Here is a 17,755-nt window from a genome sequence, read left to right as displayed (position 1 = left end):
TTTTTTTTTTATTAGATTTATTTTAAACAAAAATGGTTGGTGGGTTCAATGATGTATGAAGAATTTTAATTGTCTAGATCCAGTGTCCCATTTCTTGGGGAATACTTTTTTATCTCTACCCCTTGCCACTCTGTGGGTATAGAGGTAAAATAGAAGGCCAGGGGGTGTAAAATAGAAGTGGGACTAGGCATACAGTAAGTCTGCCTGACTTTATCTTACAAAACCCAGAAGATTATTAAGGCTCAGGATGACATCATCTTCCTTCGCAGATGAAATGCATTAAAGGGAAGGGCTGAAAATTGACTTTGATATGTGACAAAAATGAGTCTTTTCATGTCTGTTACGAATGTTCTTCTAGGATACTTTTCAGCCTGAAGAAAGTACACTTGCTTTTGGGGGGATGGTAACATTTGATTAGAACACCAGAACATGAAATAAAATGGCACGCAGGAAGCTGGAAAGATGCTAGGGTGGGATGACTTGTAGAAGAAAGTCCTGTGTGGCTGAAATGTGTGGAACAGACATGTTGTGTTGTTTGTGACATTTGAAATCCTTTCTAACCTTTGAAAATCTTTGGTCAAGGATCCCCAGTCCTCATTTAGACATCCTCTTGAGGACATCCTCGGTCTTACTTACTAGAGCAAAGGTCCTAAAAGGGAAGGAAGACATATAATTTTCCCAAGTCAGGGTGAAATGTTTTTACATAAAGCTTTTTGCTATTGAGGATAAGAGAAAGAAGATAGTTCTAAGTTGCATCCATAGACTAAAGTATCACATTAAACGAAAAGGGGATTCATGTTTTCTAAAGGAGCAAAGGGGGCCCTTAATTGCATAGGAAACCCAGTTGTATGTCAGTCTCATTGACTTTCAAAAGACACAAACATCAAAGGACAGCAGCATCTGTAAAACGCATGGCACATATTGCATCCCACCAAAATACACAACATCACAATGAGTGTTACGTGCATGGTCTATTTATGAAGCTCTAAATGTAGGTTTGGGTGAAGATTAATCTTTCAGTCCGGTCAATTACTATTACAGTCATAAGCAGAAGCCAGTCTTTAAACTATCCCAGCAACAAATATTTCCTAATAATTATTTTTTCTATTTCTACTTCTTCCATTTCCTCCTCTATTTAGTTTTCTTCCATGTAGTGTCCTCATGGCCAGGTTAACCCTTTATTGAACAACAACACACACACACACACACACACACACACACACACACACACACACACACACACACACACACACATATATATGTATGTATATATATATATATATATATATATATATATATATATATATATATATATATATATATATATATATATATATATATATATATATATATATATATATATTTGGGAACATTGAATCCAATGTTTTGATGGGTTGCAGCTGGAAGGGCATCCATTGTAGAAAACATATGATAGATAAGTTGGCGGTTTATACCACTGTGGCGACCCCAGATTAAGGGACTAAGACAAAAAAAAGAAAAAAAAAAGATTGAATGATTCCAATGTTATTATTATTTTATTATTTTACTCCATCAAGCCACATTTTTTTTATTATTATTTATTAATACTGAATGAGCAAGCAAACCTGTGCAACTATTATGCTTAAGAACCTGACAATCTTGTTGTGGGGTTGTGGGTTTTTTACAGTGTGAGTGGCTTGTGTGCACATTTTAGATGATTACGAGCAGGGCTTTACATTTTGTGGATGATCATGAATGGACATTTGACACAAGCACAGTATCTTTACTTTTATGTCATATTCAAGGTAGTTGTAGTGTATTTTCTGTATGTTTCATCTTTCTGCACTCTTTTACAACTGGCACTTTCATATAACACTTGTGGGTTCAGTATTTACCGTTCACACTGAATGTCCAGCAGAAGTTTGCTCAGAGTTCACCACAATGTAGTTTCAGCAGAAGTTTTCTGTGAATGCTCAAAGCAGATAAAAAGAGAGTGTTCGTGAGCACCCTTCATGAAGTCCACAAGACAACAAGTGCACATAACCTGTGCTATTTGGGATTGGGCAAATAAATTAAGTATTGTAAAAATGTTATTTGCCTTATTTGTGTTCCATTGCTTTGTTTAATCTTCTAACCAAGCAGCGGACACACAGAGGTCTTCAAATGAAGAGTTTAGATGCAAAAACCTCTAAATGCCTTTTGATATTTTTTTCTAAAATTAGTATTTTTCTCAGACTCCTGTGTGTATGCTCAGTAATTTTACTTTTATAGTGACTAATATGATATATTCATTGCCTTTAAAGTGAAACAAAAACTGATAAAACATGAGAGGCTGAAAAAATGCTCATTTTCTGAGAACATTTCAGACAGCATTTAAAGGTTTTTGCATCTGAACTCTTCAAATTCACGAGAACATTTTGGCCAAATACAGATAGTATATCAAGTACAGTATGCAGACTACTGGTCAAGTACAACACGTCAGGTCTGGGTTTTGAGACAGGTCCAAAAATTGAGCTGACATCCACAAATGAAAAATAATATGTCACAAGAACAGTGCACGGACTGTTGTGGAACTTGGAAGGGCAAAGTAGACTTTGAAATTAAGAATAAAAGTAAATGTACTTATTCATGTTCCCTTGAAGGACAAAATGCTTTGCACTTCGTAAAGTTATTCTAAACAGAAAGAAAACTGCATTATGCAGAAAACAATAAAAAATAGGCATTTGATTAATGTGAAAAACAACTTAGGAAGGCTGTGCTGGTCTGTCATCCACTGACAGACCAACATCTGAATCACCCGCTGCGAATGTTATCCCTTAAAGTGATAATGGCCAGAAGGGGCTGGTAGGCTCAGACAGCTGTTATCATCCATACACATGGTTATCCAGCTATACTAATAGAGAAGACTCCAAATATAGATCTGTTTTTACATTACTCTGATAGTTGGGTCTAGGGTTGGGATAGGGGTAGACGTTAATAAAATACAATTAATGGGAAATTAAAAAATAATATAATTCATTACTGTCATCTTTCGGCTGCAGCCTTAAGTGATCTATAGCTGATTAACCATGTGGATGGATGACAACAGCCCTCTGAGCCTACTAGTAGGTAATAACCTGCTGAAAACCACTGATAACGCCCGTTCAATCAAGTAATATCTTTCAAATTGGTTGTCTGAAATCCTCTTACCTGAGATTATTAGCAGTATCACTTCTGTGATTGATGGACAGACATGAGATGTTAAGAACACATCCTTGACATGATTGGAAAAAAGAGAATTGTGACAATCTAATGATTATAAATTAAAAACCACTGCTATTGTGCAAATAATTCCCATGACAGCGATGATTCCATAAATGTATTAGTTTGCCTCTTTTATTTGTTATGTACTTCCTAAGGAAAGAAAACTGAACTAATCTTAATTAAGACTTTAGGTCAGTCAAATTTTATTTCATAAAGCACAATACTTTATGCACTTTTTGTGTTTTTATTTTGGTAAATCTTTAATTCCCACTATACTGGCTTTTTACCTCAGACCTAGACTTACTTTTATTTATAAAGTGCAATATAACAGTTGTTGACCATTTTGCTGTATTGTATTGTATTGTTTTTATTGTATTAAAAAATATGAAATAAGATCAAACACACAACACATATAACATGAAACAAAAAACAAACCTGTCAACCCTCCCATTTTTCCCGGGAATCTCTCGTATTTTACAGTTCTATCCCACCATCATCCCGTAAAGGTTTTTTCCCAAATTTCTCCCATATTTTTTGTCTTTCTCTAAAGGGTGGCAATAAACATTAACGAGTCGATCCTCTCTATAAGCAACCCATACTGCCGAACCACAAGGTGCCGCCCCTTGCTCTTAAATGTGATTCTGTTCTGTTCTTTCATTTTATTTAGGCATGAAAGCACTTTGAAATATATATAAAAATGCAGGGATTCCCTTTCTTTTTCATTACAGGAGCCGTCGCCTATGCAATCCTCAAAACAGTCATATAGCGGTGCGTGACTGTCAGCAGATGCACTCCATAGTGATAAACAGATGCTGTTTCCCAAACTTGCGACTTGAAGCGAAAGTCTGGGTTTTGTGTGCGTGTTTGAACAGATAGATACACATAATTAATAATAATAACATCTAAAGATGTCGATCTTGGTTGTTGTTTTTTATTAAACAAAACAAATTTGTCCTAAATGAGCATAAAAAGTTAGGAAATCAATCGAATGCTTTCATCATAACGCTATATGGGTGCATTTTTAAAGTGACACCTCTTTTATTTAATGTAATCAAATGAAAAATCTAAAAAAATGAGATCCATTCGTTGTTCTTTAATCAGACTTGATTCTATTTCTTTATAATAGCTATTAATTTTAATAAGCTAAACTTTTTGCTAATTTATTTGCTTCTATTGTACATATTTGTATTTGTATAATTTGTAGTGTATAAATATGTACGTGTCACATCCCAATGTTGACACTTAAAATCCAGCAAGCTCAGCTAACTCAAGTATTAAAGGTCTTTTCTAAAATGTGAAGTTTCAGTTTCCCTTTTAACACGGATTCAGTAGAGATTATTCTAATAGAGAGTTAAACCGTTCCACAACTTGGGGCTCACAATGGAAAAAGTCTTTTAACAATTTCTGACTTGAAGAACTTTTACATCCAGCAGATATGTTAACAGTCACAAGTTCAGAAATATTAGAAGGTGCCAGATCTTTTAAAACCTTAAAAAAACAAAGAGTAAAATTTTAAACTCTATTCTAAAACATACTGGCAACCAGTGCTGAGAGATGGGGGTAATGTGCTCAAATTTATGAGTAAGAAGTCTAGCAGCTGCGTTTTGGACCACTTGTAGGTGATTTATATAGGACTGACTAATATACTAATTAAGTTGCAGTAGCCCAAAAGTAAGGACATAAATGCATACCTGTTTATTATTAAAATATTGGCTATTCATTAGTATTATGCTAATCCTAGCCAATACCTACACTGAACTAATGCCTTACTTACTATTAAAAAGCAGCAAACTAGTACTTTATTGAGCTAATAGTCTTAGTTAATGGTTTGTTAATAGGGAGAATACCTTAAATGAACCTTATTATTGGTTTCCTCAAAAGATTACGCAATCTCTTTAAATCTAATCTTGTTTTAATTATCTTAAAGTGTCACCATCTTACATGAAAGGGAGGCCGGTTATCCATTAACAGGTCAAGCTTAAAATCTTCTCAAAGGTTATGCCTGTCAACAACAACAATAAAGTAAAATTGCACAGCCAAAATAAAGGCATCACCATCATGGTGTCACATATTCTGCTTCTAGTGAACCCAGAAGCGTATTGTTATAGGAGGAGTGTGTGTGTGCATGTCGCAAACACTCTGCATACAGCAATCTCAAAATCACAAAAGGATGAGTCATCTGTATTATAATATCCCCTGTGATGTCTTCTCAAAACAAGCTTGATCCACACACAAACACAGCAAAGAAGTATAATGACATGCCTGCGTTTCTTTTATCTGAACTTTCTCATCCGTTTCAGGATTATTTGGTAGCAAACCGCCTGATTTAACCATATTGTGCAAGAACATCGACACATGTAATGTCAACATGTCAACAGTAGAAGCGGGTGCACAAGAAACATATTTCTGTGCGATGCCTCGTGCTATTTTATGCCTGGCATCTGACACAGAAACATTTTTACATCGCAACGGTTTGTGTTCCAGGGTGCGCACAACAGATGGATGTGGATGCGGTCCAGGAGCATGATTTCAGTGCTAATAATGCAGATGGTACATTGTTAATTTGAAAGGAGCACATAAACACAGAAGATACAATAAGAGTGCCGTAATTAGATTTTCAGATTTAGATTTGCAAGCCTTTTGAATTTACAACAACAGAGGGGTTGGAGGAAAAAAAAATGGACAGTCGTTTCCACTCAGCCTCAGTAAATGCAAGTTTCTCAAGGAGACCTAATGGTTATGAGTGCATGCATAATGGCTCATCCTGAGATAATATGTTTAATGTAGGGGCTCTTGATTCATTTGCATTGGGCAGTTTAGATTCAATGAAATTCAAGATGGATTATATAGATGAGAAATAAAGCTTTATTGGGAAATTCATTAGCTGGTGCCAATCAGGATTGCAAGCCTTCCAATGTAAAAGTCAACTCTTATGCTACAAATTCTACACTGAAAAAAATGATATGTTGAATTTACCTAATTTTATTACGTCAAGGGGTTGCACGAAATAAATTTATCTAAATCCAGATATATTTTTTAAGTTAAGTGAATTTATATTTTATAAGTTGAGTTTACTTATATTTTATAAAGTGGTTCTACTTATATTTTATACATTGAGTTTATTAATCTCTTTCAGTAATTTTAATTAATTAAATTCATAATTTTAGCTAAACTATTTTGAGTAGAATAAACTCAAATTAATTGTGCAACCAGATAAATTTAATTGTTTAATTTCTACATATTAAATCTAATTTTAATCCATTTTTTTATCCATTGTATTTTTCATTAATATTCAGACAAATAAAGCAAACCCAATATTTTCAACTCTAACTTTATTTTTGTGATCCAAGAGATATTTTTGCTCTCTCAAAGAATGGCAGTAATGTAACTCAGTAATCTCCCAAACAAGAGTCTCAGTAATGTAACTCAATAGTCACCATTTCTCAAATTGCTTTCTTATAACAAAATGCAGTAGTATCATCCATTAACATAAAATACATTGTACCATTCGTAAAAAAAACAAAACAAATAACCCAGATTAGCTGGAAGAGAGCAAACACTGAATAACTTGTGTGAGATTATATTTAACTGCAAACTTACATTAAGTCAATATTCCAAAACATCCTTAGTACAGCTTTAAATGTTCAGAACAGTGGACACACACACACACACACACACACACACACACACACACACGAACTTTGGAGGAAAGCCTTTTAACACACAACACAACATATACAAGTAACAAAATACACCAGTAATATACAGAACAAAAAATACTATAGTACAAGAACTGTCCACAGCTGCAACACAGTGCAAACCGAGGACCTGATGCTGAAATTACAAAAAACTGCAGTTACATTCAAAAAATACTGTTATAAAAAAATTAACATTATATAACAAAATAGATTTTGTTTGGCTAAGGTGAAAAAGTTGGTGTATCAATATGGAAACAGACTTACTGAATAAAATAAAACGTGGCTTAAATGTCCACTGAAGATTAAGCTCCTCTAAGAAAAATAAAAAATAGTGTCAAATGAAAACATCACATCTGTGTGGAGCAAAGGAGGCTGTAACATTCTCACATGAAACTAACAAGAATTGTCATAATTGCATGTTTTACACATAATCCTCCATCGTTTGAACTTTGTCTGGAGCTCTTTTAATGACGTCATCTCATTGTGTCCTGTTCTTATGCAATGCCTTAATGGCGCAGACATCACCAACTGTTTATCTCAAAGCGCTTAACTTCTAATATTCACATGGCGTTAATGGATCAATGGATACATTTTGTGCTGAGTGTGGATAGAAACCTGGCTTATTTCCAGGATTGCAATTTTTAATTTCAGGTGAATATTCCACTAAATCCAATGACAACTTTAAATGTTCACACCAGTGGCTATGTATTACAGTCCACCACTCGCTTTGTTTTCAGTTTGAAACATCTTCTAGGGCTGCATTTTACATCATACTAAATGTTTTCTATCACCTCCCAAACCAGATTTAAAAATTAAGCTTAGTGGCGTTCACATGAATGGCTGAAGAAATCCTACAGTCCAGCAATGATTTTGTTCTTTAGTCCAAGGACTTTGGGGGAAAGCCTCTCTCCATCCATTTTCAAGAGCACTTTTTGAATGAATTCATAGGAGTATTTCAGCTCTTTGGGGTAAGCCATGTTCAATACATAGATGACTCCCAGCATCATTGCACATGCTTGGGCCACAGATCCAATGTTGTCCAGAATGATTTCTCCTTCAACATAAATGCCAATGTCATCATGTGCTCCAATTTCTCCACCCTCCTTGTTGATGACATATATGCCCATGGTGGAATTCTGCAGGTCTCTCTGGATGTCATCTCCTTCTATGTCCTGTATATTTGTAGAATATAAGAAAAACATGAATTTATGTAATAGATTTTAATGACTTGAAAATTCTAAATTTCTTTATATTTACAATATATAATTACACTGGTCAGTAAAACTATTGAAAATATTTTTTCAGTTAAATAAAGGTTCATGTGAATTAACAAACCACAGATTTTTGTTTTTATAGCTTTGTGAAAAATATCCAAACTTTTCTGCAAATGGAGCAGAGACAAAGAAGTCAGAAAGTATTGAGAGATGGACTAACACATTGTTGGTTTTGGTCTTTTAATTGAAAAATAAGAAAAAAATATGAATAAAGCCTGCCTTATTGTTTCAAGAACCAAACTGCTGGTTTAAAACGTTTTAGCCAATTACTGAACATCTCCAGTCCAGACACAGACAAATGTACATCATCCTGTGACAACATCCATGTTGTTTTACTCTGCAGGATTTCATTTCCTCAACATAAAGTTTGTCAGAGTCTACTAATAATTATTGTATGTCAGACTTCTTAAATGCACCAGGGTGTGTTTAGAAAATGGTACCTGCTTTGAAAACTCTGCTCAATGTTAAAATTGACCAGAGTTCTCCTTTAATGTATTCATCATCAATGGGCTAAAACATAAAAACACTAGTATGATCCTCTGTAGTGACATGCTTTAGTGGCTAGAGCATTTTTCATGTTTTGCATTAGTTGATTTAAATCACAGGTGTCAAACTCAGTTCCAAAAGGGCCGCAGCTCTGCACAGTTTAGTTCCAACCCTAATTAAACACATCTGATCAAATTAATTTAGTTCTTCAGGCTTGTTTGAAACCTACAGGTAAGTGTGTTGGAGAAGGGTTGGAACTAAACTGTGCAGGGCTTCGGCCCTCCAGGAATTGAGTTTGACACCCCTGATTTAAATAAACAGCAGTCTTCCACACTATAATAGCTCTAGACCCCAAAACACGACAGCATGCAGACTGTGATAGGACTACAGCTGCCATAGTTTTGGTGTCAACACACTGATTTTGTTATGCATTGGGTTTGTTTTTGTTGAGTGCCCCTTTAAATGTATTTTCTTCTAACTAGTGGGTTAGTGACATTAGGATCTTAAAACATTTTATAATACAAGACAGTACATCAGACTGATAAATGCAATTACAATGACTTGCCTTATACTCCCGAATGAGATGTCCATCATCCTCACCAAGGTAGATGCAAAGTGCCTTGAGGACTGCGGTCCTTTTAAGATTGATGTCACTTGTAGCCTGTGTAAAAGGAGTACAACTATTAAAATACAATAAATAATAATAAATGTCTTGAAACTGTAGAATATTTCAAACCTCTGGTAACCTCAAAATATATACACAATGACTTCATGATACATTCTGTAAATGGACTGCCTTCTTTAGCTAAAGAATGTTAGTGTATTGGGACTTCATTTTCAGGTCTAAATGTGTAGGGCGATAGGATGACAGTTCAGTCTGCATGGTAGGTGCAAATGTACCAAAAGTATGTAAAAATGTAGTAGAGTGGATGTAGCGTTAGGAACCTTGCCCCTTACAAATAATCAAGGCTGGCACTAGACAGGTACATTTCAGGTTTCTCCACAGTGTATATGATATTTTCTACTAAAATGTAAAAACATGTTTACCTCTTGCAAGATCGCCAGATGTTTGGCTAGTTTTTGGCCAGAAACACCTCCCTTTTTGTTGAAAATAGATGTCAGCTGGGGTAAATGGCTGTCCAACTGAGCCATGAAGGTTGTTTCAAGTGGGACGGTTGTTATGCGCTGGAATTCAACATTTATCTATTACACACACAAAAAAACAACAACAGAAGACAAAGAGCACTGTGATCAGCCTTTGTTGTAATGATATCTTGTAGCCATTAAATAGATATATTAAAATTTTCTTATATTAGGTGTTCAGTGTGAATACAGATGTATTGCTATCAATCAAGAGTAATGGCAAGAAATCAAAACTGGACCAGCATCCTGCATCCTTATTTAAACCTTAATAATATTTTTTATATTTACAATGGGTCAAAGTGCAATGTAAAAACCCAGGGAGCAAGCATGTGCTTACCTCATCAATGTGAAAAAGTGCAGGCCACCTGGCTTTAAACTGTCCTGCAGTTGGATTTTCTTGCACTACCTCTTTTCTTCTATAGGAGAATGTTTTTGACATCTTCTTTTTTACACATGATGCACTGTTTCTTTGTCTGACATCATTCAACATTTCAAGTCTGACATTTTCTAAGCTTTCATCCGTTTCGCCAGCAGGGTGTGAAGGAAAAAAGTTGACTTCAGCCTTTTTAGGCTTTTTTACATTTTTGGCTGGGAGGCAGTCATCACTATGTTTGTTTTTCAAAGCATTTACAGTCACTTCTGGAAAGCCAATAGTTCGCATCTTTGTTCTGTAATTAGCCATTTTATATTTTAGGCTAATCATCCAGCCATAGTAACCAGTGGCAGATGGTTCCTTCAAACAGGGAAATTTTTTGATGAGTGCCTCTGCTACCTCATCTATTTGGTAATTTTGTGGGTACGCTGTATACTGGTAGATCTCTTCGGCTAGCTTCTCTAAGATGTCAGACTTCAACCCTGGAGTAATCTTCAGTTGAGTGCCAGTTTCTCTGAAGCGGTCATTTCCACGTTGAAGCTGCACCTCTACATTGTATGGAAAGTGAGGAATAGGGAATTCACGTGGCCATGTACGTGATCTCAATTCATTGTCTGAATGTGGCAGAATGATGGTGTCATCCGAGTCTGTTGTGGGCAATGAGGCCTGTGAGGAAATGGGAGATGTTTGGTTGCTCACTGGTGCTACAGATGATCCAGAAGTGCTGGGAGCATTCTGCATTACAGAAGATGGACTCAAACCCACATCATTTAGGGGGGTTCGAGTTAGGGTTGCCATGTACACCAACTTGATTGTACTTCTGTCCTTTATGTCATGTACTGATGTAACATTCATGAACTCATTGTTGAAGTCAGGATCCATGAATTGAATACGAAAGTCTGTTTCAATTCCAAATGCTTGGCAAATAGTATTGTGGAACTCTGCCAAAGTTTCAGGCATTCCTGAATGGAGATCAAGTCTTCTATAGTCATCGTCGCCCACAATGACTCTCAACTTCAAATGCTGTGCCATTCTTCAATCTAATTGTTAAAGACAAAAAAAGAAAAGGTAAATCATCACTTTTTATGAACTGAACCAGAGCAGGATCATACCACCACACAATTCCAATCTGTAATGTTATTCTGCACTTGAAAACACAATAAATTTTTACCATTACTTTCTTTGCGTAGAATGAAGAACACTGAGATATTTTTTTTCTTTGTTTGTGGTTGTGTGGTAGTTCATCCTTTGAACATGATATATTTAAACTGACAGATTTGAACACCAATTTGTATTATTTTAGTCACAAATGTTTTCCTTAACATGCATATTTATATAATGGCAACATGAGGGTAGTTTAGTACAGGGAGATGTCAGATGATTGGATTTCCCTAAAAAAAAATTTCTATCATTACTAAAAACAAAATTATTCCTCCTGTAAGAAATGTCAGGCAGCCCTCTTGTTACCATATTTAGTGTATTAACTCATGCAGCATATGAACACAACAAGAACTACCATAATCCAACCTTGTATCTGTAGGAATCGTTTAAGTATCACCATTCGCCGGCCTCCAATCCTGTAATCTGCCAAGGGGTACGGGTCCAACAAGGCACCAAGTTGAAAGAGGGAGACTTCTGAAGTGGGACATAACTCAAATGCCCTAAAATGCTCCCTATACCATGCATCAAGCTTTTTAACAATAAAGCTCAAGCTTTTCTCCACTATAACCATCTGGATAACCTCTGCAAACTCTGGTAAGCCACCTACAGAGCCATGAACAACAACCATTCCTTCCCTGTAGTTAACTCCATTAACAGACGCATTCTTTGTGAGTTCAATGTGAGTAATATCAGGGTATTCCAACTGCAGAACCTTCTGCACATCCTGATGCAAAATGTCAACAGAGACAGTTGAGACAGCTGAGACAGTCAAGGTAGAAGTTTCGTTTGTGGTTGATGCCAAGTTATAAGCAACCATGAACTGATGCTTCACCGCCATGGACAAGAGTACATTTTTAAAGCAGCGTGTGTGACGGACCACCTGCTTAAAAAAACTGTGTTTCGCCTCAAACCTCATTGTCCACAATCCAACTAGTGGACCAAAAAATCTGATCATCTGTGGATAATGTTCCACAAAATGATGCTTCGGCAACAGGTTTAGACCAGGAAAAACCTCTCGTAACCTAGCTCTATGGTCACAAATCTTGGCTTCAAGGAAAGCAATGGATTGTGTTGTGTGCACTGGTGCAACAACTAGCTCAACGATATCTTTAAGGTCCAAAATGACCTGCCAGGCAGGTTCATCTGGGGGCACCAAATGTCCAATCAAAAGCGGAAGCAATCGCAACAGACTCCAATTTTCATGTGCATTTCCTCCAATGCTTTTATTCAGCATGAATGTCCTGGGAATGACATGAGGACGATTACTTTTGTCTGTCCACTTGTAAGGAAATTTCTGAATGGACTCATTGAGTTTGTCAAGTGTAAAATACTTTTTTGAAATTAACAACTTGAGGCAGTGAGCCAACTCAACTGGTAATATTCCTTCAAAGATGTCATGTGCAACATCCGGAGGGTAGCCTGTGCAGACATTGAAATGAGAAAGATATGAAGAGAAAACACATTTCCTTTTAACACCGTAACAAGGTTGTGCATTTTCCTGTGCTGATCTAACATGCATTTCATGCATCTCTTTGCTTCGGAGAGTAAATGTCCCTGAACTCACTTCGCTCTCCTGAATTTGTGACTTTTTTGCCAGACAAAAGCGGCAAATGTATTCACCTGCAAAACTTTCAATAAATCCAGCAATTCCATGTGCCCCCAAATTGTCTGCCACAACACACTGTATTGTGCCTTTAACAAAATCTCCAAGCTGAGAAATAAAAATACCTTGACTTTCCAAAATGGCAAGATCCCTCAACAAGGGCTCTAGTACCTTTTCATAGCCATATTTCCTCACATCATCAGATTTGCAGAGTAAGGCCAAATAAATTGAAGACAACGAAGAATGACAACCTGGTGGTAAATTGCTGAGAGTCCAGTAAACGCCACAGATCTTGTGCTTTTTACGAGATGTGCCAAGTGGATTGCAAATTTCGAAATCATCCACATAAAAATTCAACAACACTCGCAGCTCACCCTCTGACAAAAAATGGTTATCCTTGAAAAACTGACCATCTCGAAAAGACTCATATTTCATGTCTCCGCTGCCCTCTGATACGAGGTGATTATCTAATGCTTTGTTAAGAATGTGACCATTAGTAAAAAGCTGCTGTAAAAACTTTAATAGTGGAACATACTGCAGCGTTCTTTTATCTTTGTCATCCAAGATATATTCTATGGGTTCCACAACTAGAAAATTTTCTTTGTAGTATTTTTTGCGCTTAAAGGATGTTGCCAAAGGACAACCTTTGCCAATTGACTTATAGACAGGATTAGATGTACACAGGGCCGATGCAAGTTCTTCAATGACTGACCGGTCAATTTGCAGGTTGTAACTGTTCAGCGTGTCATGTATTACATTTCTTGTACTACACAAAGATGCTGTGCTCAACAAATATTGAAATTCTTCCAGCAATTCATCAATTGCAGCACTTGGCACATGAAAAATATTTTCCAGCTTTAATAACACTGCAGCAATTTTTTGTTCTATTATCTCTGGCTGATCCTTTGACTTATCTAAATCAATGTCATCAGACTGACTTTCATTACAGAATTCTTCACTGTCTGAAACACAAGGCTCTTCAGTTTCAGCTACACTAGTTCCCTGGACTACACCATGCTTAAAATCTCTCAACGTATGTAAGCTGTGCTTCCGACTTTTATGCGACTTGAAGCTGCTGTATACATTGGATGTGTATTCACAGCCTTTAAACATACAATTGACTGTCTCATTGTTTTTCAGATGATGGCCTATATGCACAAAATAATCATGTTCTGTTCCAAGTTCACTACAGCCACATAAATGACAGGAAAATGAAGTAAATTTGTCAGAGTGCTTTAAGGTATTTTCGTGATTCCTTGACAAATGTGACAAAAGTGAATTCCAAGTGGTAAATACGCATGGACAATCAAGGTATATACACCTAATATGATGGCCACGTCCAAAATGACTATGTTTTAGTCTGTAATGTTTAAGAATTTCTGATCGCTTAGACACTTCTGCACCACAGTCTTTACACTGCCACATAAACTAGACAAACCACAAAGAGAGAAAAGAGGACAAAAATCAAACATTAGTGATGGTGTCGTAACAGTCACATCCGGGGCATGATGATCCACTTTAACTTTGATTACATTAAGCTATTCTCTGTAAAGACAACTAAATGTATAGTTTAAGAGTAACAGTGTATCAGTGGCAGATTTACTTTGCACTGCTGTTAGTAATTACTGTTATAGAAAGAACAAATACACACAAGCAAGCCTAGTAGGAAGCTAGACATGAAGAAAATGTCTGTGTGTACTGGTACTTTTATAGCAGCACTTCTCTATGAATTATGATGATAAAGTACCAGCATTGAGATCCCCCCCATAAATAAAGAATAAAATGTATACCACACAGTTACAGAACATTTTTAGCTTTCTCAGTAGCAGCACTGCTGTGATCAGTATAGCTGTAAAGATGCATGTTAAATGCACTTACCAAAACAATATGAGCTCCCCAAAGAATTAGGCTTTGGTCCACATCACACCAAGACAATCAGATATGAGAAAAACCTGCAACAGAAATAAAAAAGAGCAGGGATTAAAAAGATAAATTGTAAGCATGTTGAGGAAAAAAGTCATTGTCCAATAATCACAAACTTGTGTCAGCATAAAACATGTTAATGCCAACGACTCAAATCAGATCACTAAAAACTAATTTGTGTCCAAGTCCAAATTGTAATAATACCTTATTACTATAAAAACATATCCAAGAAATGGCAGATTAAGTGGGTGGAAGTGGACAGACAGACATGGACTTCATTTTCAGGAAAGATTATTTTAATTATCAACTTATTTATTTATTCACATCGGGACTATTTTCTTGCAAGTGTGTTATCCCTGTTATAAATTACTTAAGAGCATTTACAAATTACATCGGAAAATAATGCTTTTAAAGCTTTAGATGCTTTAAGCATACAGACAGGAAATTATATGAAACAAGAGGGGTATATTGAAGTTTCTGGAAATTGTAAAAGTACAAAACAGATTTGGTTTCTTAAATTAACTACCATTGTTTGTACAACAATGCATAAAATATAAACACCTGTACAATGTTTTAGAATAAATAATTGTGTAAGGTTATTTACATTGTGTCAGATCATATTATATGGCGATTTATTATAAACTGTTTGTGAAATCAGAAACAGAAAAATCTCTTCGCAATGCAGTCCACAAGCCTACTACTACTAAGTACATTGTGAGATATTATAACTGAGCCAACAAGTCAAGACCCCTGCCAGCTCTTAGTTTTGTAAATTTAATTAATTTGGTTAATTTAAATAAAATTAATTAATTATTTTTTCTGTCTTCATGCCATGTGACTAACTCTATTAGCATTTGGATTTTTCATATTCCACTTCTATGCTAAAAGTATTAGTTTAAAATTGGGAGCAATAAATCTAGTGCCAACATAATTGGTCTTTGTGTTTAGAGCAGAAGCAAAGTTGAACAACATCAACCTGCTAACTAAACCCACATTCTTATCCCTGTCGTCTTCTGCCTACCACATCAGGTTATCTGGTCTTTCACTGGACTATCGGCTGTGGTCGTACTAGCTGGTCCTCTCGTGTCATCTGCAAACCTATTGCTGTTTAGTTAAGAAACATTTGCATGCTTCTACTACAGCTATTTTCAGCCCCACCTTTACGTTTTAAACTCTGATAAGGCGAGTCGGATACCGGCCACGAGGACTGCTACACATGCCGCTACCACGAAAGAGAAGCTTGTTTATTTACATACCCGCACTCCGCGAAGACCTGCCTCTGATTGGCTAGTGTTCGTTGCAATCATTGGTTAGGTTAGCGCTGGAGCGACGTCACGGTTGGTCGGAGCCAGTCAGCGGTAGAGTAGGGGCGGGTCTACGGGTGTAAAAAATTACAAATTTTTAAAGAAACGATAAATTCAGGTACCGAACATAACATATGCCTGCCATTATGATTTTGTAAAAACATAAATTCTTGCCGTCAGTACACATTAACCAGCTTTTACCAACATGATTTCACAGGTCTATTTTGTCCTAATGTTAACACATTGACAAGATTAGAAGAAACGCTTACAGCCAGTCAGGAATAATGTTATGTAATGTTAGGCTAGGTCAGTCTAATGTACAAGCCTAGACAGCAAGGAAGGTGCTGCTACAATTAACGTTAACATTCGTAAAACTGTTTTGCTTTTATTCGGCTTCCACAAACTAATAAATAATCAAGACAAACACTGAATACACCAAGCATTTAACACTTAAGCTAAGTTAACTTACTAACCTTACACAACTCACGTGGTTCAGTTAATTGCTGAAACCTTGGTTTTAATTTATTTAATGTAACTTACATAAAAACATACCAACCTAGCATTAGCTAAACACATTTTTTTTCTATAAAATGTTTAAAAGCGTAAACAGAACCCTGTTTAAGTAACAAATATAACACACCAAAATAATTGTATATTGCTTACTTACCGAAAATGCAGAGCTGGATGCAGCATTCAAACGAGTGCATCACGTTTAATCTCCCCGCCTTGACGCCTTTAGAAAAAAAATGTGTCTGCACATGCGCAGACCGGACAGTATATGGAAATGAAATGAAACGTATTTTTTTCTAATTACTTTTAATTGAATTAAATTAACTTGTTTTAAACAAGGGCAGTGAATTTGAAAATTAATAATAAAAAATAAGTAGGATTAAATAACACATTAAAATCAGTGAAATTAACCAGATAAAAACATGTAACATTTACAAGGGGTCAGAATCATTTTTTTCAGTGTACTTTCTTTTTTTTTTTTTTTTGCACAGGGTATGTTATTAATGTCTGAACATGGCCTCCAAAGTGGATTCTGATTCTCATTTCACATTAGATCATACGAATTAGTTGCTGCACGATATTGGAAAAATCTAACATTTTGATACGAATTATATATATTCAACTCATGTTTATTACTATAGCACTTTTACAATGTAGGTTGTATCAAAGCAGCTTAACATAGAAGTTGTAGTAAATTGAAATTGTGTCCGTCCAGTTTTGAGAGTTGAAGTTCAGTTTAGTTTAGCTTAGTGTGGTTTTGCACTGCTGAAAGTCCAAACACTGAAAAGCAATGCGCAGCTCCACAAGTGCCAACCAAACAAGCCAGTGGCAACAGTAGCGAGAAACAAAATTTACCAATTGACAAAAGTGAAAGAAAAAAAGCCTTGAGAGAAACCAGGCTCAGTTGGGCTCGACCATTTCTCCTCTGGTCAAACTTCTTGTGTGGAGCTGCAGTCTGGACGCTGAAGCATACTGGAAGTCTATCGTGGAGAACTGCAGGTGTGAGTAGGTCACGGGTGGGTGATCAGGCTGGCCCATGGGATCAATGCGGAGACTTG

General features: G+C 36.1%; 1 protein-coding gene across 7 annotated transcripts; it reads right to left on the bottom strand.

The window, feature by feature from the left end:
- Window positions 1-6,537: 6,537 nt before the first annotated feature.
- Window positions 6,538-16,901, bottom strand: LOC147839752 (uncharacterized). 7 transcript variants are annotated; one of them, XM_087293171.1, is made up of 8 exons: window positions 16,855-16,901; window positions 16,140-16,258; window positions 14,839-14,912; window positions 11,724-14,388; window positions 10,161-11,236; window positions 9,728-9,883; window positions 9,246-9,341; window positions 6,538-8,092 (listed from the first exon to the last, which is right to left on the bottom strand). In XM_087293171.1, the coding sequence occupies exons 5-8, from the start codon at window positions 11,226-11,228 to the stop codon at window positions 7,772-7,774; spliced, it is 1,641 nt and encodes a 546-aa protein (XP_087149297.1). In that variant the 5' UTR covers window positions 11,229-11,236; window positions 11,724-14,388; window positions 14,839-14,912; window positions 16,140-16,258; window positions 16,855-16,901; the 3' UTR covers window positions 6,538-7,771. The 7 variants fall into 7 exon arrangements, with proteins under 7 accessions (XP_087149297.1, XP_087149294.1, XP_087149300.1 ...); XM_087293168.1 differs by lacking the exon at window positions 11,724-14,388; XM_087293174.1 differs by lacking the exons at window positions 16,140-16,258; window positions 16,855-16,901 and adding an exon at window positions 15,905-16,119.
- Window positions 16,902-17,755: the final 854 nt, after the last annotated feature.

Source organism: Danio rerio, chromosome 18, assembly GCF_052040795.2.
Source record: "Danio rerio strain M-AB ecotype USA chromosome 18, GRCz13ab, whole genome shotgun sequence".
Classification (NCBI taxonomy): domain Eukaryota; kingdom Metazoa; phylum Chordata; class Actinopteri; order Cypriniformes; family Danionidae; genus Danio; species Danio rerio.
Note: the sequence above shows the minus strand (reverse complement) of the source record. Positions and strands in the feature narration are given on the sequence as shown.

What these genes read in the sequence shown, in the direction of transcription:
- LOC147839752 (XM_087293171.1), bottom strand. Translation starts at nt 11,228, where the DNA reads ATGGCACAGCATTTGAAGTTGAGAGTCATTGTGGGCGACGATGACTAT. An exon ending in ATCTGGCGATCTTGCAAGAG is followed by an intron (nt 9,342 to 9,727) that starts GTAAACATGTTT and finishes CCTTTTACACAG; the next exon opens with GCTACAAGTGACATCAATCT. An exon ending in ATCTCATTCGGGAGTATAAG is followed by an intron (nt 8,093 to 9,245) that starts GCAAGTCATTGT and finishes ACAAATATACAG; the next exon opens with GACATAGAAGGAGATGACAT.